The sequence below is a fragment of the Centruroides sculpturatus genome, unplaced genomic scaffold (genome assembly GCF_000671375.1).
Source record: "Centruroides sculpturatus isolate CEXI.00-Female unplaced genomic scaffold, Cexi_2.0 scaffold529, whole genome shotgun sequence".
Lineage (NCBI taxonomy): Eukaryota > Metazoa > Arthropoda > Arachnida > Scorpiones > Buthidae > Centruroides > Centruroides sculpturatus.
In genome coordinates this window covers 223,059-243,404 of record NW_019384820.1, presented here as the reverse complement: position 1 = coordinate 243,404, position 20,346 = coordinate 223,059, and the positions used below count along the sequence as shown (strand labels likewise).

Here is a 20,346-nt window from a genome sequence, read left to right as displayed (position 1 = left end):
ACTTAGATTTTACAAATACATGAGCCGTTCACAGCCCGGAACACGTATTTGTAAAATCTAAGTGACTCGTACAACATGGAATTCATATAAAACAAAAAAATCAAGTGTTATAGGGGGTCGACTGTAATATATTCATTTAATTTTAATAGCAATGACAAATATAACAATTGCCAAAAAAGCACGGTTGCGGGTTCGAATCCTGATTTCTTATGGCATTCATTCACAATTTATGGTTTATAAATGATGTCTCTACCCGCAAAAATATTTTGTAAATAAATTCTTTTTAATCTAAGTTTTTAATCTTTAATAATAGTATTTGATAAAATCATTTCAAAATTTACAAACTCACTGTGAAAATCCCATTTTCTGAATTTGTTGTACAGCCATAGTTGCTCTCCGACCAGATCGACAGCTAAATACTAACTGTGAATCACTTTTACTTGGAAATGAAATACCATATTTGTTTTGAAATTTATCTGGCATCATGGAAAAAGCTTTTTCAACTTCACTCACTGTAAAAATTTTAAATCATAATAATTAAAATTAATATTTAATCCACACTTTATTATTCAGAAAAAAAATTAATTATTGTATAATTTACACATTATAATGCTTACATAAAATTAAATGAAAAGGGAAAATTTGTATATTGCAGTTTACAAAGATATATTGTAAATTCAAATTTGTAATATTTACATATTACACATTTGAATTTATACTTTATTTTCTAGTTAAATTTATACATCTTTGTAAATAGTCATAATAGCAATATAATAGCAATAATAGCAATATATGTAGGACCTATTCCTTCATTAAAACATTTCATTAATATCAGTGATTTGTCACAATAACGTGATCTAATCCTAAGTCTTCAGATAATATAAAGTTATAAATTTCTTTTATCAAAATTTTTAAAAATTTAAATATATTAAAGTCAACATTNCAAGTAAAGCACATTCATGTAAGAGCTATTGCATTTTCACTATCAAGTATGGCATTAAATGTCTTTTTCTTTATACTTATCAATTATTTGCAGAAGTTTTAAGTATTATATTTTTTCTCTGCTCACAATACCAAATTGCTGTGGTGGTGACTTACGGAACTTTTTTTTCTCTGAAAATCACTTCTGCATGCTCCAAAGAGTATTCCTATTAATTTTGTTTAATTAAAAGTTTTTATAACTAGATAACTCAGCAGATGACTCTAAATAGGAATACTTTAATTATCATCACTTTTTAAGCTAAAACTATATTGATTTTAGTAATGAATACTTGTTAGATTTTATGATAAATTTATTGTATTTATGCAAAAATATTTTTTTTTATATTAATAAAAATTTTTAATGAAATGAAACTTTAAGATATTATAATTTTTAACTAAATAAATTATACTTGATTCTAATTAGAATTCATAAATTTTTGTCACTTTTATTTCATAATTTTGCATTAGTAAAAAAAAGGAACAGATGCAAACTTCAACATAATATACAGTGCAAGACAAAAGTTTAAGACTACTGTATGTTAAACATTTCTACTAACTTAAAAACAGTTATTTATCACACCAGTGAACATTAACACAAAATTTCTTAAATTTAATATATATTTAAGTTTACAAAAAGAGCCCCAACATAAATAACTGTTTTAAGTTAGTAGAAACATTTAATGAAATTAAAAGCAAAAAACAATTATTGTATGTAATTCTCTCAATGAAAGTTTTAATTGAATGACTAAAAAAAGCATACAAATACAAACATTGAAACTTTATTAAAATATGCTTATAATTAATATAAAGTGGTGCTTTATACTTCAAATTTAATTCATTCCAGGAGGCCAAAGCAAATTCCAAAGCAAATTTTTCCATTACAAATAATGCAAAGTGAATTAATCCATTCCCTAAATAATAGCTATTTTGATAAACTTAAAATAGCAAATACACATCATTTAAGGTAAAAATAACAAATTACAACACAGGAAAACAATAAATGAAATATGGAAATATTGTATAATAAAAATCCAGTAACATTTAAAACTGTGTATGGTGCTATCTGTTATGATATTTTAAAATTATTAAAAAACTTTTTAATATTTTTAATTATTATAAAATGGCAAAAAGCATAATTTTGAGAACAAGGATAGTGTGAAATTCGATTTCATATAATTTCATAAAAGAAGTTAATCCTTTAAATTTATAATAAATTCCTTTAAGTAAAGGAATTTTGGACCTACAAAAACAAAATGTAAAGTGCATGAGAAATTTATAACTCTTTCTGTTTAACTATAAACATTCTCACGATCAAACCGTGCACAGTTTACACTTACAGGCAAAATTCATCATATTGTTGTCATTCTAACATCAACTTTAACCCCACACCTGCTAAAACAATTGATCACCTGACTAATTTTCCCACCATGAAAAGTATAAAAGCCATCCTCCTTCCCCTCTCGGGGGAGTCGCCAATCGAACGACCAAGACGGACATTAACTTCCCTTAGACCTACTATATGACATTAATTGGAAGACCTTGAGCCCCACCTCGCACTGCCTTTCAGAAATTAAAGCCAGAGTATCCATCCGATATTATCCCAGAGGTATGAAATATTATTGTAAACTCTCTCTCTCATCTGCGAAGTCTAAGGAGTTTTGTAAATTTTTATTTAGTTAGCGCGTTAAATAAACTGTTGTTTTGTTTTAAATGGTGTCATTACTCAACTTTGCCAATGTCTTATCGTCGACCCCTCCAACTCTCCTCCACTCGCGTAACGCGTAACTGAACGAAACGCCATTCTTTACAAGAAAGTAGGTCATCGACTTGTGGCCGGAAGGAGAGGACTTCCCAACCTCCCCGGCAGCTCACAATGGATTTCATAAAAAGCTATAAATTCTAATAACAAGTAAAATTGTAATTAAGTCCGATTGTACTCAAGATATGACACGAACACACTATCTCCCCATCCCATTGACCTTTAACCATCAAAATTTTATGGCATCACTCCACTATTAGACAAACATCCCTGCAAAATTTCAGAAATTTTTGACAAAAAGTACAGGCGTTATTAAGCTTCAAATAGGGTGAACAAAATCGTGCACCCCACACATATTAACACCCATACATATAGAAAAAATCCCAGAAATTTTTTGCATTTCTCAATGTTTCAAGATCCTGAGTACAAAAATGTAAAAATCTTAAGGGGTCATTTTTTGACCAATCGCCATACTTTCCTTCTGTTATATATATAACAGAGCTGGGACAGTAAAATGAAAAATGCATTTACTGTTTGCACACAGTCAATTCAGCTTCTTAAAAATGGCCACTAGATCTACCATACATTCACTGCTTTCATGCTTTGCAATCAATTCCTTTTTCATGTCAATATAATCTTCCTCTTAATTTTGTTGCTTCCACACACTTCTCAGATGCCATGGTTAATAACAAATTGGGTGGAACAAAGTTTTTGTATATTTTTAATACAAAACGTACAGTGTTTATTTGTAATAATTAATTTATATATAATTTAATTCTTTTTGTTTGTTTATTTAAAAATGGGTACTAGTAAAACTTAACAATTATGAAAAGAAACAAATTAACATACCATCAAGATAGAATATCAGAATGTAAAATTACAAAATTATTAAATAGATTCAAAACAGTTACATACAATTATTTAAATGATTCTGACAGTTATGGAAAGAAATCATGCACAGGGTGATCATCTATCCATCAGGGAAAAATGGATGATTTTGAGATGTGCAAGCATCATGAATGTGTGTGCTAGAAATATTACAATGCAATTATAGTTTCCAGTTAGCTCAAGAACTACTCTTAGAGTAATGTAACACCAGATAATCTTCAGTATGTGAAAATGAAAACATAACCAGAACTGGAAAAAAAAAATATTTGCTAGCCACTCACTTTTGCAAAGATGAATGTTCAAACAGTGAATTTTTGGAAAATTTCATCTTTAATGGTGACAAAAAATTTAATATTGATTGTCCTGATATGCTTAATTGTTTCTGGCATGACCTACAAAATGACTCACAGTTTTTTTCTTGATGAGTTCAGAAAGTACAGGCTCAGTTACAATACCAAATGATTCTACAAGCACAAACAAAACCAAAGTTTAATTTGTTTCCCCAAGATCAAACTATTGATGACTATTGGATGACTGAAACATTCCTGGAAATTATTTATGTGAGAAATCAGACTCTCTTTTGGAAGTTTTAAATGCTAAAATTGTGATGAAGGAATGTGATTTTATAATAAACATAGAGTTGTGTTCTTTCATCATTATTTCCCTTCTTTCTCCCCTTTTCACCCTTTGCCCGGGGAATAGACCTTTTGACCCCTCCGTGTACTGCATCAATTCAAAAGGTGACCTCCTAGATGGGCAAAGTCGTCATAAACGACCGAGACAGATCTCCCCTCTTCCCAGGGTATCACTCGATTCTAAAGTATCTGCGATGTTCAAGTAAATAACCAATTAGAAACAATGAACATAGGTTACTATATAGAGGGCGAACAAAAAGGTCACCTGCAAGGGTAGACCGTACGGTGAGAAACTATATCATGTTACTGAGGATGGCCAGTCATTACCCCAAGTGATGACGACTTTAATGCTGACTGGTCAACTGGGGTGACGATGATGGTCACAACTTTGTCACACATGACGGCAGAGACGGTAATAAATCTGAAGAACTGTCAAATTCAAGTAAACAACATATACTGCAAATACAATTACGTCAAAAAAAATCCCAGATATTTCCCACGCTAATCGGGTATAAAAGGGGATTACTCCTGCACCTCCAGGCGATCACCGGGAAGAAGCACCAGGACCGAAACCTTCCAGCCTTCTCTACCTTTGGGAACTTTGCAGTTTCTGATCGCCACTGCAAACGAGGTAAAGACTTAGAAGTGAATATTTTCTAAGTCCCTGCTAAACCGAGAGAGAGGGAAGTAAAAATTTTCTATCTCGGTTTAGGCTAGACTTAGAAAAATTTCACTTCTTTTTCTCAGTTTTAGATTAGTTCTTAGAAAACTCACGGGTAATGGACCTTCGATGGTCCCGCCGACAGGAAAGACAGACATTGGCAGTCTAATATTGTCACGACACGGATATATTACTAATATCATTATTGCTATTTTTCTCTTGTTTGAGTTTAGAATGTAACTGCATGTATTTGTACCATTTGTTATAAATTAGATATGTTATTCTTAATTTTAATATTGTGTCATCTTTGAGTACGACCAACACCTCGTCACGACTTCATTACCCCTCCCTCTCACTTAACCATCGCCATCCCTGACAACGAAGCTGATAAGTGGGGACAAGCTTGCCGCTATACCCCCTCGATTCACATTTATGTTGTTATGAGATAAGCTATGAAAACTATATTTTAATAAGATAATGAACCTATAAATGGTGCATATTCAACTTGAATTGGTTAATTTAATTACAAATGGTAACTTATTAAAATAAACTTATATTTGCATGTTCTGTCTAGTCATTTAGTTATAACTCACCTAAAAAATTTTACTGAGAAAAATCATAAGTGGTCTTAAATTTTTGTCTTGCACTGTAAGTTAGCTGTTTACTGCCAAAATATTTTAAATTAGTTTTTATTTACTCATCGATTAATTCACTTTCATACAGACTATTTAGACTTTCATACAGACTTAAAAGATAAATAGAAATTAAATAAATTTTTAAAATAAATTTTATGTATAAAACTAATATAAACAATCTCTGAGTTTCAAAATAATGTTATTTCTGAAATATTATTTTGTAAATAAATTCTTTTTAATCTAAGTTTTTAATCTTTAATAATAGTATTTGATAAAATCATTTCAAAATTTACAAACTCACTGTGAAAATCCCATTTTCTGAATTTGTTGTACAGCCATAGTTGCTCTCCGACCAGATCGACAGCTAAATACTAACTGTGAATCACTTTTACTTGGAAATGAAATACCATATTTGTTTTGAAATTTATCTGGCATCATGGAAAAAGCTTTTTCAACTTCACTCACTGTAAAAATTTTAAATCATAATAATTAAAATTAATATTTAATCCACACTTTATTATTCAGAAAAAAAATTAATTATTGTATAATTTACACATTATAATGCTTACATAAAATTAAATGAAAAGGGAAAATTTGTATATTGCAGTTTACAAAGATATATTGTAAATTCAAATTTGTAATATTTACATATTACACATTTGAATTTATACTTTATTTTCTAGTTAAATTTATACATCTTTGTAAATAGTCATAATAGCAATAATAGCAATATATGTAGGACCTATTCCTTCATTAAAACATTTCATTAATATCAGTGATTTGTCACAATAACGTGATCTAATCCTAAGTCTTCAGATAATATAAAGTTATAAATTTCTTTTATCAAAATTTTTAAAAATTTAAATCAGTCAATCCAAATTAATTAATGAAATTCTCACAGATAATTAGTAGTAAATCTATCTTTTGAATCAAATCATCTTAAACATTAATTAAATTTATGTCTGATAATTATAATTTTTATTAAATAATTTAGATTAAATTGAAAGAAAATAATTTGCCCAAAGTGGGACTCCAGCCCACAATGGGCTTGTTAAAAGAAAGGCTCTTTTTTTAATATCCAGAAGGTAGAAAGAGTTAAAGAAAAAAATTATGCATGCATGATCTGTAATTCTAGTAAATCATAACAATTTCATAAACTAAATCCCCCTTTTTTTCTGTTAGAATTATCTTATTTCAAATCTTTTTTTTTTAATATATATATAATTGCAAGTGTTTATCAAATTTATTGATTGTTGATAAAGAAAAACAGATATCATATCAACAAAATTCCTGATTATTCATATTATGGATAAAAGGAAATTTACTAATTGACATAATAATTAAGTAATACAGTGTACAACAGTTTTAACAGCACATATTAAATGTATAATTGTAAATTAGCAAATTTTATCCATTTTTCTTCTGATTTTTGTTCAAAAAATCCAGTAATGACTTGCTTAACTTTCCCAGCANTTAAATTAGAGATATATCTTTGAAAAAAAAAGCACAAGCTAACTACAAAGGCTAATAAAAGTCAGGTTTTTTCCTCATAAGAAAAAAGTAGCAACAAAATTATTTTTAAAAAATATACAAACTAAACTTCACAAAAATATATTAAGGTAAATAATGCATAAAACAAACTAACTGTTTGAGACTTTCAAGATTAACTGTTCATCGTCACTAAAGCAATAAAAGAATTTTGTTGCTATGGAAGTAGAAGCATAAAAACAAACAAAATCTCTATGGTATCGATGACATATTGTAACTGACATAGCTTTTTAACCATTATTTTTGTTCCTTTATGAATTTTTATGCTCCTTTAAATCATTATCTAGTTTGTTAATAAAAGATGATTATATATCTTAACATTGAAATGAATTGCTTATTTGATGATCATTAAATGAAAAATATTTTTAGCTTAAAGATTGTTATAAAACCTACAGTTTCATATTGATATCCACAAATTTATTATTTTTGATATTTGTTTTTCAAAGTTCAAAAATAAATTATATAGATTTAGATCTAACGAAATTTAGATACTTTATAATCTAAATCTGTAAACAAATATGCATGTAACACTTTATATATATTATAATAAATTTAATATGTAATTCATAGTGAAAAAATTGAAAATTACAAATTATTATGACTATATATATATTTATTACTTTGTTATTATATCTATATGCATTCATGAATTATTTTATAGATATGTTCTATATGAAAATTCTACATGAAAATTCTACCATTCTATCAATATATAATTTTGTTTTTTTCAAAGTATTAGAGGAAAATATTAGTAAACTCATGTAATACTTTCATACCTTCATACATTTTCCTATAATGTAACTTATGCAAATCCAAAGTATTGAGTGCAGAAGTAGAGCTAGAGAAGAGCATTTTGAAAATTGCTGTTCTTCTTGTAGACAAAATATTTAGCAGGTAAAGAGCCTTTCGTAAACTCATTTTCCTGCTTGAAATTTGCTGCCATAAATAGTATTTATTTTATTGATGTAAAATAGGAAAAAAAATGTAAAACTTAAAACCAGAGTTTCAGGAGATTATTATTTTATAAATTAATCTTTATTTATTTGAAATGAAAAAGGATATTGTAAAACTAATTTTTTTATAGAATAAATTTAATACATATATACAGGTGGTGCAAAAGTAGGTATACTGTTTTTGATAAGATTGCTGCTGCAAATAAGGAGTTTGCAACTCCCCTAGATGAGCAAAAAGGTCAATGGAACCACATCTGTACATACAACTCTTTGGGAATATTCCCCTCCAAAGTTTTCAGTACTACTGCCTATTCTTCATGTTCCCTGACATTCACCATGACCTCCATTCTACATTTAGTCATCTCTTTGGTGCTTGCTGTGGCTTACACCTCAACAAACAGGTGGTGGCAAGTTTTCACACATCCAACTGTAAAACATCAAGTGCTCCATGAAGAGTCAAGTGGTCTATTCAATGCCCATGAACAGTTGGTGAAACATTGCTTAAATCTCTAATAGGACATTTTTTTATTTATTACCTATACCTATATCATTAGAATATCAGACCACCAGGCTGAATGTTAATTATGTGATAGGTTTAGTGGCGCATACAGTGTTACTCTGATTGCACCATAGTAGTAGTCAGAATTTTTGTGTTTTGTGAACTTTTAGCTATCTCTAGTAAGGTCAAAAACAGTCTATTTTTAGCATAGTTTTGAGAAATAGTTCTAAAATTTTATCCAATTTTTGAGGGTCTCCAAAATTCCCTCATAGGCTGATTTCAGGGAACATATCTTGTGAAAGGTCACATGTAATGTATGGTTCCTTTGATTTTTTCATATTTGTGTGGTCTACAGTTCTGATAAGGTCCCAACCATCTCATTTAGAGCTACAGTTGTACCCAGTTTTTATCATGGAGAAACACATGCAGATGATTACAAAGTTATTATTATTAAATAGCTTTATTAAGTCACAATAAGCATAACATACAAGTTGCAACTAAGTACAGTCTCTCAAGTATTCAAATTGCCAGCCTTCAATATTCATACATTCCTGTAGTCTAGTTCCTACGTAGTTCTTTGTTGTCATCAATTTGCTTCTGTTATAAACTGAATCATTTCATCAACAGTTTGTGGTCAATCGATAATAAAAGATATGGTTAATGTCCAGATACGTGGACCGTCATGGCGGCACTTCCTGTTTCAGCCTCGAAACCAGACGGTTTGCAGACGTGTCACGTGACGCACCGACGCACGTTCTAACCTAACCTAACCTATTCTAATAAATTAGCATAATTATTACCAATTATATTATTAGAATAGGTTAGGTTAGATTAGAACGTGCGTCCCCACTGTGTCCTTTTCTTTGCTGGGATCAGCGATGAGGCGCCATGACAGCCGCCGACGTTCGCTCGCGTCGTCACGTGACACATCGTCTGCAAACCGGTCTGGTTTCGAGGCTGAAACAGGAAGTGCCGCCATGACGGTCCACGTATCTGGACATTAACCAAAGATATGAAATAAATTATTAAAAAAAATGTGCAAACATCTGTATTTCTCAGATTCACAACTGTATATCTACTTATCCTTCCCTGTATATACATAAACAATGCTTAAAAATATAGTATATACAATTAAGAAATATATATATTATCGATTCTGCTGTCACTCTGGGCAAAGGTCAATAAACAGTGCTTACATCTAATGCAATAAAACTGCTAAATCGGTTCTTCTATCCAGATAACTTCGAACATGTAGAGTTATCACCCAACCCATGTGACTAATAATCGTTCCAGCTGAAGGAGGGTTGCCAGTCTGCAATAAGAAATAAAATTATTAATAAATATCAAGTTCCAGATTTTTCAAAAATATTTAGAAATACTGTATCTATAAATAATTCTTAATTTTTTAAAATACCTCGTAACAACCAGGGAAAATCTTTTTAATGATATTTTAAAAGATGTTACGTCCATTTTAATAATTTTATTTCTAATACTGTATTACTATCGACCAAGACCGAATGATAGGACATTGGTATATTTATTAATAAACAATTATTTATACTGTATTTTATTTTTATCATTCAATGAAATAGCAATTGTACTGTACATATGATGCTTGATCAGGGCAGAGTCGGTAGTTAATCTACCGACTCTGATCAGGGCAAATGGCAACTACCGTGTTGAGGTGAACTGCCGACTCAAATAAATAAATAGCTGCGCGCTTAAAAATAGTTATAAACAAATACTTTGGGAAATGCCGGGTTACATATTCGCGTATTATCAACGGGCTGGTCACTTCGAGTTTTCCGAATTTTCTTCACATGTGTAACACCTAAATAGCAGCCAGTTTCCCATATAACGTCCTCTTGAAAGGCACCCCCTAGCAGATTGCCCTCGTGTTGCATTGTCTTACCCAATCAATCAAATCCTATCCATTACCCCTTACCCATTTATAAAAAGTTCTTTTCTTTGCACTATGTTATTCTTTTATTTAATTATTCATATAAGCTGTGTGTTGATATGAAGTAGATAATAGTACAGTGGTATGTAGCGCATTTAAAAAATATTAATTAATCATCTACCTTAAATAGTTTTTTTTAACTCTCCGCCCGGTACACTGAGAGGGTCTCTTTTAGCCCATTATGAGTTCAGCCAGGCCCACCATGGGGCAGCCGGTTGGTGAAGGACGGAAGCCGACATATCCGGTAGGACCAACCCCCGAAATATTTCTGGGTAATCGATCCCGTGCCCCCCAGAGCGGTAGGCTGCCACCTTGACCGCTCGGAAATCCGGCCTTCACATCAAGTAATTTTGGAAGCACTCTTCTATATAGTCATTTTTAAGAACTTGTATGTATAATAGTGCTTATGTATAGCTAGTATATGTAATGTACTGTACAATCTTTACATATGATGACTGCACGGCCGAGGCGTTTTAGGCGTCATGTGCCAGCTTACCGATCTGGGGACCCCAGAATCGAATCCGAATGAGTAATGCTAGGAATTTTTCCCTAACGTTCTGTCCCGGATATTCGGTTCCCGTTCCTCATTATCCGGTTACTCCTATTTGAGACCAGGCCGAAACCATGATTGGTATGATTAAAAAGACTGTTTCAGTACCCACAGGCTGAAAGAATCAAAAATGAATAAAATAAAAATAATAGTAACTTTATAGAAATAATTTGTAGGTTACTTATATTGAAAATAGTTATTTTATTAACACGCGATCAACAAAAGTTCATATTTATTTTATTATATCGCCTTATAAAAGTTTCGATATAATTATGTCGGGTGTTTTTTTTATAATTACAACATATTAAGAACGTAGATGGCGCTATTCACGTTTTTAGAGGCGGTTTTTTAAAGCGAAAGTTACTTTACTTGGAAAGTTTATTATATCGAGTTATTTTTAAAGTGTAATTATGGTAAAAAATGTTTAAACCATTTTCAGTTCTTTTACGCGTAAATTATATAATAAGTTATGCTGTGATCGTGTTGTGTAAATAATAGTTCACTAGTTAATACATGATCTTCTATATCTACTTGACAGATAATGATACAAATACATGGCAACTGGGTAAAGTTACTTTATTTAGGCGGAGCGTTAGCGAAGCTTCTATCTGCCAATCCGAGTCTATCGACCAATCAAAATTTGATTGATCGATTTTGATTAAGTCCATCATTTTACGTAATACGATACGAGGAAACTAAAAATGTAATAAAAATTGGGGATCCGTAATTTTGTTTTCGAGATATGGTGAGGTCGGAGTGAAGATGTCCGAGGTTGCTAGCACTAGGGGCATAATTATTATTATTTTTTAAAATATATTATAATTAATAGAAAGTATTAAAACAGGCCAGGATAATAATTATGTGTATATAAAACAATATTACAATATTTTGAAGCAAATCTTAATTTTGGAGAAATTCTTTGCCTTCCCTTCAGGAACGTACTTTCTCCGCAGGCGGAGTTGTCCTTTTTATCGATGCTTCTTGTCTGCCTCGGTATGTAGAAACTTTTAAAATACGGTTCCTAGATGGTGGCCTGATTGCAATAAATTATTTTTTAAAATATATTGCAATTAATACAAAGTATTAAAATGTTTGTTCCTGAAGGTATGAGAAGGACAGAAGGCAAAGCGTTTCTTCAAAATGAAGATTTAGTGCTTTGAAGTATTGTAATATTTTTTTATACACATATTAATTTCTAATTCTTTTTATGCAAGGAGCAAGTGATTGTCATAGATTATTACTCTTGAGTGATATATATTCAACATCTTCTCTAAACCCAATTTATTAGTTAAATCAAACAATTTACCAAATTATTGGTCTTATTATATGGCCAAGTTAATGATTAGAAACTAATTAATTTGTCTAGAGGTAGGTGTTGTGTTGCAGAAAATTTGTTACATCAATTACATTAAATATTTTTGTAATAATTGATGTTTTCACTAAAAACAAACAGCAAATGTGAAATCTTAAATTTATAAATTTATTTCTTTATATAATGACAGAATCTCTGTAATAAAATCTAGTGGAAAATATTAAACGTATATACAGTGGGTGATCAGTTAATGAACATCGCTTCTTCTCATGTTTGCATTCTTCTCATGTAATCCATTTCAAGACTTTGTTTGCTATCCAAATTGTTCATTAACCGATTATCAATTTACCCAGGTTTTTATGGGAATTTGATTGATTCATTCTGNTACATAATACGATACGAGGAAACTAAAAATGTAATAAAAATTGGGGATCCGTAATTTTGTTTTCGAGATATGGTGAGGTCGAAGTGAAGATGTCCGAGGTTGCTAGCACTAGGGGCATAATTATTATTATTTTTTAAAATATATTATAATTAATAGAAAGTATTAAAACAGGCCAGGATAATAATTATGTGTATATAAAACAATATTACAATATTTTGAAGCAAATCTTAATTTTGGAGAAATTCTTTGCCTTCCCTTCAGGAACGTACTTTCTCCGCAGGCGGAGTTGTCCTTTTTATCGATGCTTCTTGTCTGCCTCGGTATGTAGAAACTTTTAAAATACGGTTCCTAGATGGTGGCCTGATTGCAATAAATTATTTTTTAAAATATATTGCAATTAATACAAAGTATTAAAATGTTTGTTCCTGAAGGTATGAGAAGGACAGAAGGCAAAGCGTTTCTTCAAAATGAAGATTTAGTGCTTTGAAGTATTGTAATATTTTTTTATACACATATTAATTTCTAATTCTTTTTATGCAAGGAGCAAGTGATTGTCATAGATTAATACTCTTGAGTGATATATATTCAACATCTTCTCTAAACCCAATTTATTAGTTAAATCAAACAATTTACCAAATTATTGGTCTTATTATATGGCCAAGTTAATGATTAGAAACTAATTAATTTGTCTAGAGGTAGGTGTTGTGTTGCAGAAAATTTGTTACATCAATTACATTAAATATTTTTGTAATAATTGATGTTTTCACTAAAAACAAACAGCAAATGTGAAATCTTAAATTTATAAATTTATTTCTTTATATAATGACAGAATCTCTGTAATAAAATCTAGTGGAAAATATTAAACGTATATACAGTGGGTGATCAGTTAATGAACATCGCTTCTTCTCATGTTTGTTCTGTGAAGTATTCATTATCCGATGAAGTATTCATTGTCTGAACATAAAAATCTTTCACGAAAGTGTTCATTATCCGATTTGTTCGTTAACTGATCATCCACTATAGTTAATTATTTTTAATATGAAAAAGTTGTTTTCAGTATGTTATCAATATAGTCAAGTTTCAAAATGATTACAATTAGTGGATTCTAGCATATTAACAAAATAATACCAGACTGATGCTCATGAATAACAAACTTGAGATGACAACAAGAATCAGTTATAGGCTCGACTAATTGTCTGTGGTAATTGTCAGAATCAATGTTAATAATTGATTGAATCAACTGTTAACATTTAATTGCTATCATAATTTTGTAGCCTGTGTGCATTTGTCAATAGTTAGTTTATAGTTAAATCTATATAAACAAACAGCTAACCCGATAAACATTAAAGCAACCAAAGCCGAATTAGTGGGCTAGAAGTGGCTATAATAATAATAATAATTTAAGATAATTTGTTATTAGAGTTAGGTGTTAGTCACCATCCCATGCTAAATTTAATAATTATAATTTAAATAAATTTAGAACTAACTGGAAGAAAAGAATCGGCTCTGAGTGGGTTTGAGTCTCGCTCTTGGCTGATTCTTTTCTAACTTACTATACGCCTAACTCTAATAACAAATTATCTTGAATTATTATTATTATGTGTTGGGTTTAGTGGGTTATACTCGGTACACACCAGTGGCTGTGTACTATGCCGGACCAGAGTCAAGGCATAGCAACCAAAACAAAACTAAAATTAAATGTCTGTCAGTGTCAGTGTCTGTATTAAGGAATTTCCTAACAATATGGCATGTATTCAATATAGTAGCCTTCTGTAGTGTGATGTATGTATTTCTACTCAATTATAATGTTCCCAGGCTTTTGTGTAGCGTGTGTGGTATCACACCTGTACAGGAAAGAACGACAGGTACAGTAAGCACCCTATCCATCCTCCACAGATGCCTGATTTCCTGGGCGAGTTCTGTGTACTTGCTAATTTTTTCAGTGCATGTGTTTTGTACATTGTGAGTGTTTGGAATGGCTATGTCTATAATGTATGTGATTTTATTGTGTTTGTCAATGAGTGTGATGTCTGGTCTGTTGTGGTAAATTGTTTTATCTGTGATTATGGCTCTGTCGTAATACATTTTGTGCGTGTTATTTTCCAATACTGTCTGTGGAATATACTTGTAGTATGGTTCGTGGATGTCTGCCAATTTGTGTTTCTTTGCAAGCTCTTGGTGTATTATATTTGCTACTTGATTGTGTCTATGTAAGTAATCTGTCTGTGCCAAGAGCTTGCAACCAGAAGTGATGTGTTGTATAGTTTCTGGCATGATGTGACATTTTCTGCATGTGTCATTTGTGAGTGTTGTATCTTTGAGTATGTGTTTTCTGTAGTTTTTAGTATTTATGACCTGATCCTGTATGGCAATCATGAATCCTTCCGTCTCCCCAAAGAGGCATCCCCGATCTAACCAGCTGTTTGACGCAGTTTTGTCAACAAAATCCTGGGCCAGGTCGTAAGGATGCCTGCCATGGAGAGCCTTTTGAGCCCATGATTGCTTAATGTTGTCTATGCTTTTTATATGTTGTGTCATGTCTGTATGTTGTGAGTGTAAGTTTAATGGTGTGTTATTTGAGTCTGCTAGAGTTACTGCTTTATGTAACTGTGATGTTTCTTGTTTCTTGTAGAAAAACTCTCGCAGTGACTGTATTTGTTTGTAGTGAAGGTTAACTATGTCAATCAGGCCACGTCCGCCTTCTTTACGTGGAAGGGTTAATCTTTCTGTGGCGGATTTAGGATGATGTTGTTTATGCTTAGTAAGTGTTGTTCTTGTTTTCCTTTGGAGTTGCTCGAGATCTGTGTGAGTCCAATGTATAACTCCAAAAGAGTATGTGAGTACTGGGATGACATATGTGTTTATTGCTTTAACTGTGTGTTTTGCATTTAACTGTGTTCTAAGTATAGCGTTTAACCTACTTTGGTATTCTTTAATTAATCGTTGCTTTATTTGTGTATGTTCTGTTAGTTTGGCCTGTTGGAATCCTAAGTACTTGTAGAACTCGCCCTCTTCCATGGATTCAATAACGTCTCCATTTCCAAGTGCAAAATCTTCTTTCTTCAGGATTCCTTTTTCTATGTGAAGTGTTTTGCATTTGTCTAAGCCAAACTCCATTTGTATGTCCTTAGTGTATGAATGTGTGATTTGTAGGAGTTGATGAAGTTGTTTTTGTGTGGATGCATAAAGTTTTATGTCGTCCATGTACATGAGATGTGAGAGTGTAAACTGTGTTGTTTTTTCGTGTCTGATATTGTAGCCGTATTGCGTGTTGTTTAACATGTTGGATAATGGATTCAGGGCTAGGCAGAACCAGAGAGGACTCAAGGAATCTCCTTGAAAAATTCCTCGCCTAATGAATATTTCGTTTGTTTGTATGGAAGTGTTACTAACCCTGAGATGTAGTGTTGTTCTCCAGTGCTGCATAGTGTTTTCGAAGAATGCAATGAGTGATGGATGTATTTTGTACATGTGTAGAATATGTAGCAGCCAACTGTGTTATTATTATTATTATTATAGCTGCTTCTAGCCTGTTAATTTGGCTTTAATTGCTTTTTAGTTTAATCATTCAATTGTGAAAAAAATCAAACTTGAAACACTGTAGTTTATTAAAGCTTAGTTTAAAAGTTATATTATGTAATAAATTTTAACATAGTTATTACATAAGTTAAGTAAAATGATGTTTCACTAATAATTATAATTTCAGATTTACAATGGAATATAAAAAAGATATGAAGAGCTACAATGAAGATAAATTAATGCATATTTTTAAAAAAGTTATTGCAAGAAGGAAACAAACAGAAATTTTATTAAAATTATTTGGTCCTGTAAGTTTTATATATTACATATTAATCAGACGTTAAGTGGATGCACAAATGTGGTATGTCAAGAAAAACGGCAAGTTTGTGGCAATGATTAGCATTAGTTGTGCTGCTTGACAGTTTGGTGAAAATAGACTCCAATCCAACTTTTTCAGCATTTGCAGCATTAATGCACTTCCAGCAGCCACTAGTAATACCAATTCACTTCATGTGAATGGACATTTTGAATTAATATCACATGATTTTTTAACATGGGGGAAAATCCAAAAATAGATCTTCATATAGAAAACTTGAAAATAGTCCATAAACATGTATTAATTGCTTAAATTATTTTTTCCTTAATGAAATAAAATACAGTAGAGTCCCGAAAATTTGGCCTAATGTGGACCAAAGGGTGGCCAAGTTTGTGAAAATGCCAGGTTATTGGGAATAGGGTTAAAAAAGAATAAGTACGAGTGTTTCCTCAGAAAATACTGTACTGTATTTGTATGTAGTTTGCATGAGAATACAACAGAGAATAAACTGCCCAAATACCCTTAAACAAAGGAAAAGTACATTATGAAGGCAAAGCCTTTACTACATGAAAATGAAAATTAATGAATACACAGTGTACAGTAATTTACCTGATAAGACAGATCTCAGAAAAATACTTTATGAGGCATAAAGCTGTCTATAATGAAAATTTACTAGGGGTTTTTTTGCCCTACCAGGGTGTGGCCAAGTTATCCGGACTGCTGGGTTATCGAGTCCCGAGTTTTCGGGACTCTACTGTAATTTAAAAATATGACATTTAAATAACTATGGAAATTGCCTTTGTCCTTCTTGGATATCTGTTTTACTTTTTACTCATATGTTTAGAAAATTAAGAAGTGGTTAGCCACAAGTATGGCTTTTCTTCTGTGATTTTGGTTGCCACTTTTTGCTTCTGTGCCACATGTGTGCATCTGCCTTTACAGATTCAGGTGATTTTATGAAATATTATTTCTCTACAACCTATTTATCTAGAATAAAATCCAATTTTTTTTAAACTTATTGTTAAACTAAGCTCGTAAAATTGATTATTTAAAAAATTTTTCTTTCATATGCGAAAAAGTTGTAAAATTTAATCCCAAACTTAGAATACTGCATTTTAGGATCAAGGAATTAAAGTATTATGCCATATAACATTTTAAGTAATGAAAATTAATGACATTGTCATTGTTTTTTTTATTTTTCAAAAAAAAAAAAAAAAAAAAAGAANGGAATTAAAGTATTATGCCATATAACATTTTAAGTAATGAAAATTAATGACATTGTCATTGTTTTTTTTATTTTTCAAAAAAAAAAAAAAAAAAAAAACTTGCTAATCAAACTATTTATGAATATTTGTTTTAATGTTGTTTCAGCCCAGTACTTTTGCTACGCAGAGTATTTTTATTTATGGACATGCAGCTACTGGTAAAACACTGCTAGTTAAAACTATTATGCAGCAATTACAGGTATTTTTAAAGTTTTATTTAAATAAATTATTTTATATGTCTTTTTAAACTGAATAATTTTCAGTTTAAAATATCATTGATTAGAAAACCTTATCTAAATATAAACTAGTCTTATTGAAGTTTTTATTCATAATCTTTTTAATTGACTTTTAAATTAATCATTTCAAGATAGCAATATTATCTATCTCTCTCTCCAAAATGTAGTTAGAAAAAATAAATTTATCATCATCTCCCTAAGGACAATTATATTTTTTTTTTATAAATTATATTTCTTTATTAGTATGTTAATAATTCATGTGGCTTATTTTAAGATAGTTTAATCAAGTAAATTATAAAAATCTAACCTAAAGCTTGTTTTAACTTGTTTTTGTTCTCTAATGAAGACAATGATTTTGATCTATCTGCATTGAATGTTTAGAAAATAGTTAGGATTTTTTAAGTTATAAAAAATATTTTATAATTTCAAAACTTTGTGTATTAAATGTGAAATTAGGATCCTAAAGCTGTCATGAAAAGTTTTAAGGACCACTAATTATGAGCCTCTGACCAGAAAATTGTCATCAAATACACAATGGCAGATATCCATTAAATAATGTATTTGTTTCCTTTCTTAGTATTTCTTCACATTATTATTTCTTTTCACTTAGAGTAAAAACACAACAAAAAGTGCATAAAATTTTATTTTATTTAATAATAAATTAAATAAAAGTTTTAACTAATAAAGAGATCCATTATGGTTGGTTAATTCTATAACTGTAGCCCATCCTCATTCATCTCAATAGCCCAGTTAATTGGATATTTACTGCCAGGTTGTCTCATGGGGGTGAGGAATGGATTAAATATAATTTTAATCATTTTTTTTTTTTATTACTCAAATTAAACATTTGACCCAACTTTGTATGAAGGTTTAGAGTGTGCTTTATGTTTCTTGTAATATGTGAACTCTTTAAGAACTCTTTTTATTGCAATGAAACTTCAATGATATATATATAGATTATTGTAATTTGATATATATAAAGAATGATAATGTTATAGTAATCTATTAAGTAATGGAACAAATTATAAGCTAAGAATATTTTTTTGATAGTTAAGTATACTAAGAAAATCAAATGCTTTACTTTGAAATTGAACAGTTAATTAATTCAAAAAATTTTTTTCAGCTTTCTCATATTTGGATAAATTGCATAGAAATGCATACACCACGATATTTGTTTGAAGGTGTTTTGAAAGCAGTTTCAAAATTATTGAATTGTGAAAAAAACTTTCAATTTTTTCATTGTGATGATATGTGTGATTTTTTATATAAATTGAAAACATTAATACCAAACTGCACTGATACTTTGTATATAGTAAGTTATTATTATGTTTATTTAATATTATTATTTAAAAAGTTAAAAATATATTTATTGTTTATAAGGAATGTGATTTTTTTTTTTTTTTTTTTTTTTTTTTTTNATTAATTGAAATATTTCAACATCAAAACTAGAATGAATTTTACATTTTTGCTTATATTAGATAATTATATTGTAAATAATATGTTAAATATTAGATTATTTTTACATATCTATATATATAATCCATTCAACGGGTATCCGTCTGTCTGTCCCGTAACCATTTGATAACGGACACTAGAGGCGCCCCTATCGTGTGTCATATTTCAAACATTCAAATTAACAATTTTAATTCTTATTTAAATTAACAATATAAATTTTTATTATTCATTTGGCCGAAGGGTCGCGAGTAGGGATATGGTTCCTTTGACTTTATTGTTAGTACAGGGTCTATGGTTTGGGGGGTCGCCACCTCTTCATTCGGAGGGTAAATCTTACCATTCGGATTTTAACAGAGCTGTAGAGCATATTGATAGGAACAAAAAAGTCAAAGGAACCGTGCCTCATGGAAATTTGTAAAGAATGCCCACTAGGGGGCTCCCGAGCTACTAGTTTATTAATAAAATGAATATGTACCAAATAAGAAATAATAAAATTAATAACAGATGTTTTTAAAAGGAATAATAATAAAATTTATTTATTAAAATATTAAAGATTGTTATTCATTTATTTATTACATAATTAATTTAAACTAACCAATTAAAACCATCATATAAACTAAATATTTATCAAAAGAGAGAATATTGTATCTAACAATCTATCTTTTTTGGTTTTTCTTTTTTTCTTTTTTGGAGTCCACTCATGTATTTTGTTTAAGTACTTTTAGGCTTCCCAGTCCATTGTGAGAAGTAAAAAGTGCTATAAAAATTTGCTGTATTAAATTTGAACAG

The 20,346-nt window shown here is 30.2% G+C and overlaps 1 protein-coding gene and 1 long non-coding RNA gene across 2 annotated transcripts in view; one reads left to right on the top strand and one right to left on the bottom strand.

Annotated features, from left to right (window-relative positions):
* Positions 1–8,015: 8,015 nt before the first annotated feature.
* On the bottom strand, positions 8,016–10,218 carry LOC111629920. The gene is made up of 3 exons (XR_002757417.1): positions 9,974–10,218; positions 9,756–9,871; positions 8,016–8,043 (listed from the first exon to the last, which is right to left on the bottom strand). It is a non-coding gene; the product is annotated as an uncharacterized LOC111629920 (long non-coding RNA).
* Positions 10,219–11,492: 1,274 nt separating this feature from the next.
* The window catches only part of LOC111629915 (origin recognition complex subunit 5-like), a 31,937-nt gene continuing 23,083 nt past the window's right edge, over positions 11,493–20,346 (top strand). The window contains exons 1-4 of the mRNA XM_023373861.1: positions 11,493–11,634; positions 16,473–16,593; positions 17,973–18,065; positions 19,226–19,414. Coding sequence (XP_023229629.1) covers positions 11,624–11,634; positions 16,473–16,593; positions 17,973–18,065; positions 19,226–19,414 — 414 coding nt within the window. The 5' untranslated portion in view covers positions 11,493–11,623. The remainder of the gene's footprint in view (positions 11,635–16,472; positions 16,594–17,972; positions 18,066–19,225; positions 19,415–20,346) is intronic.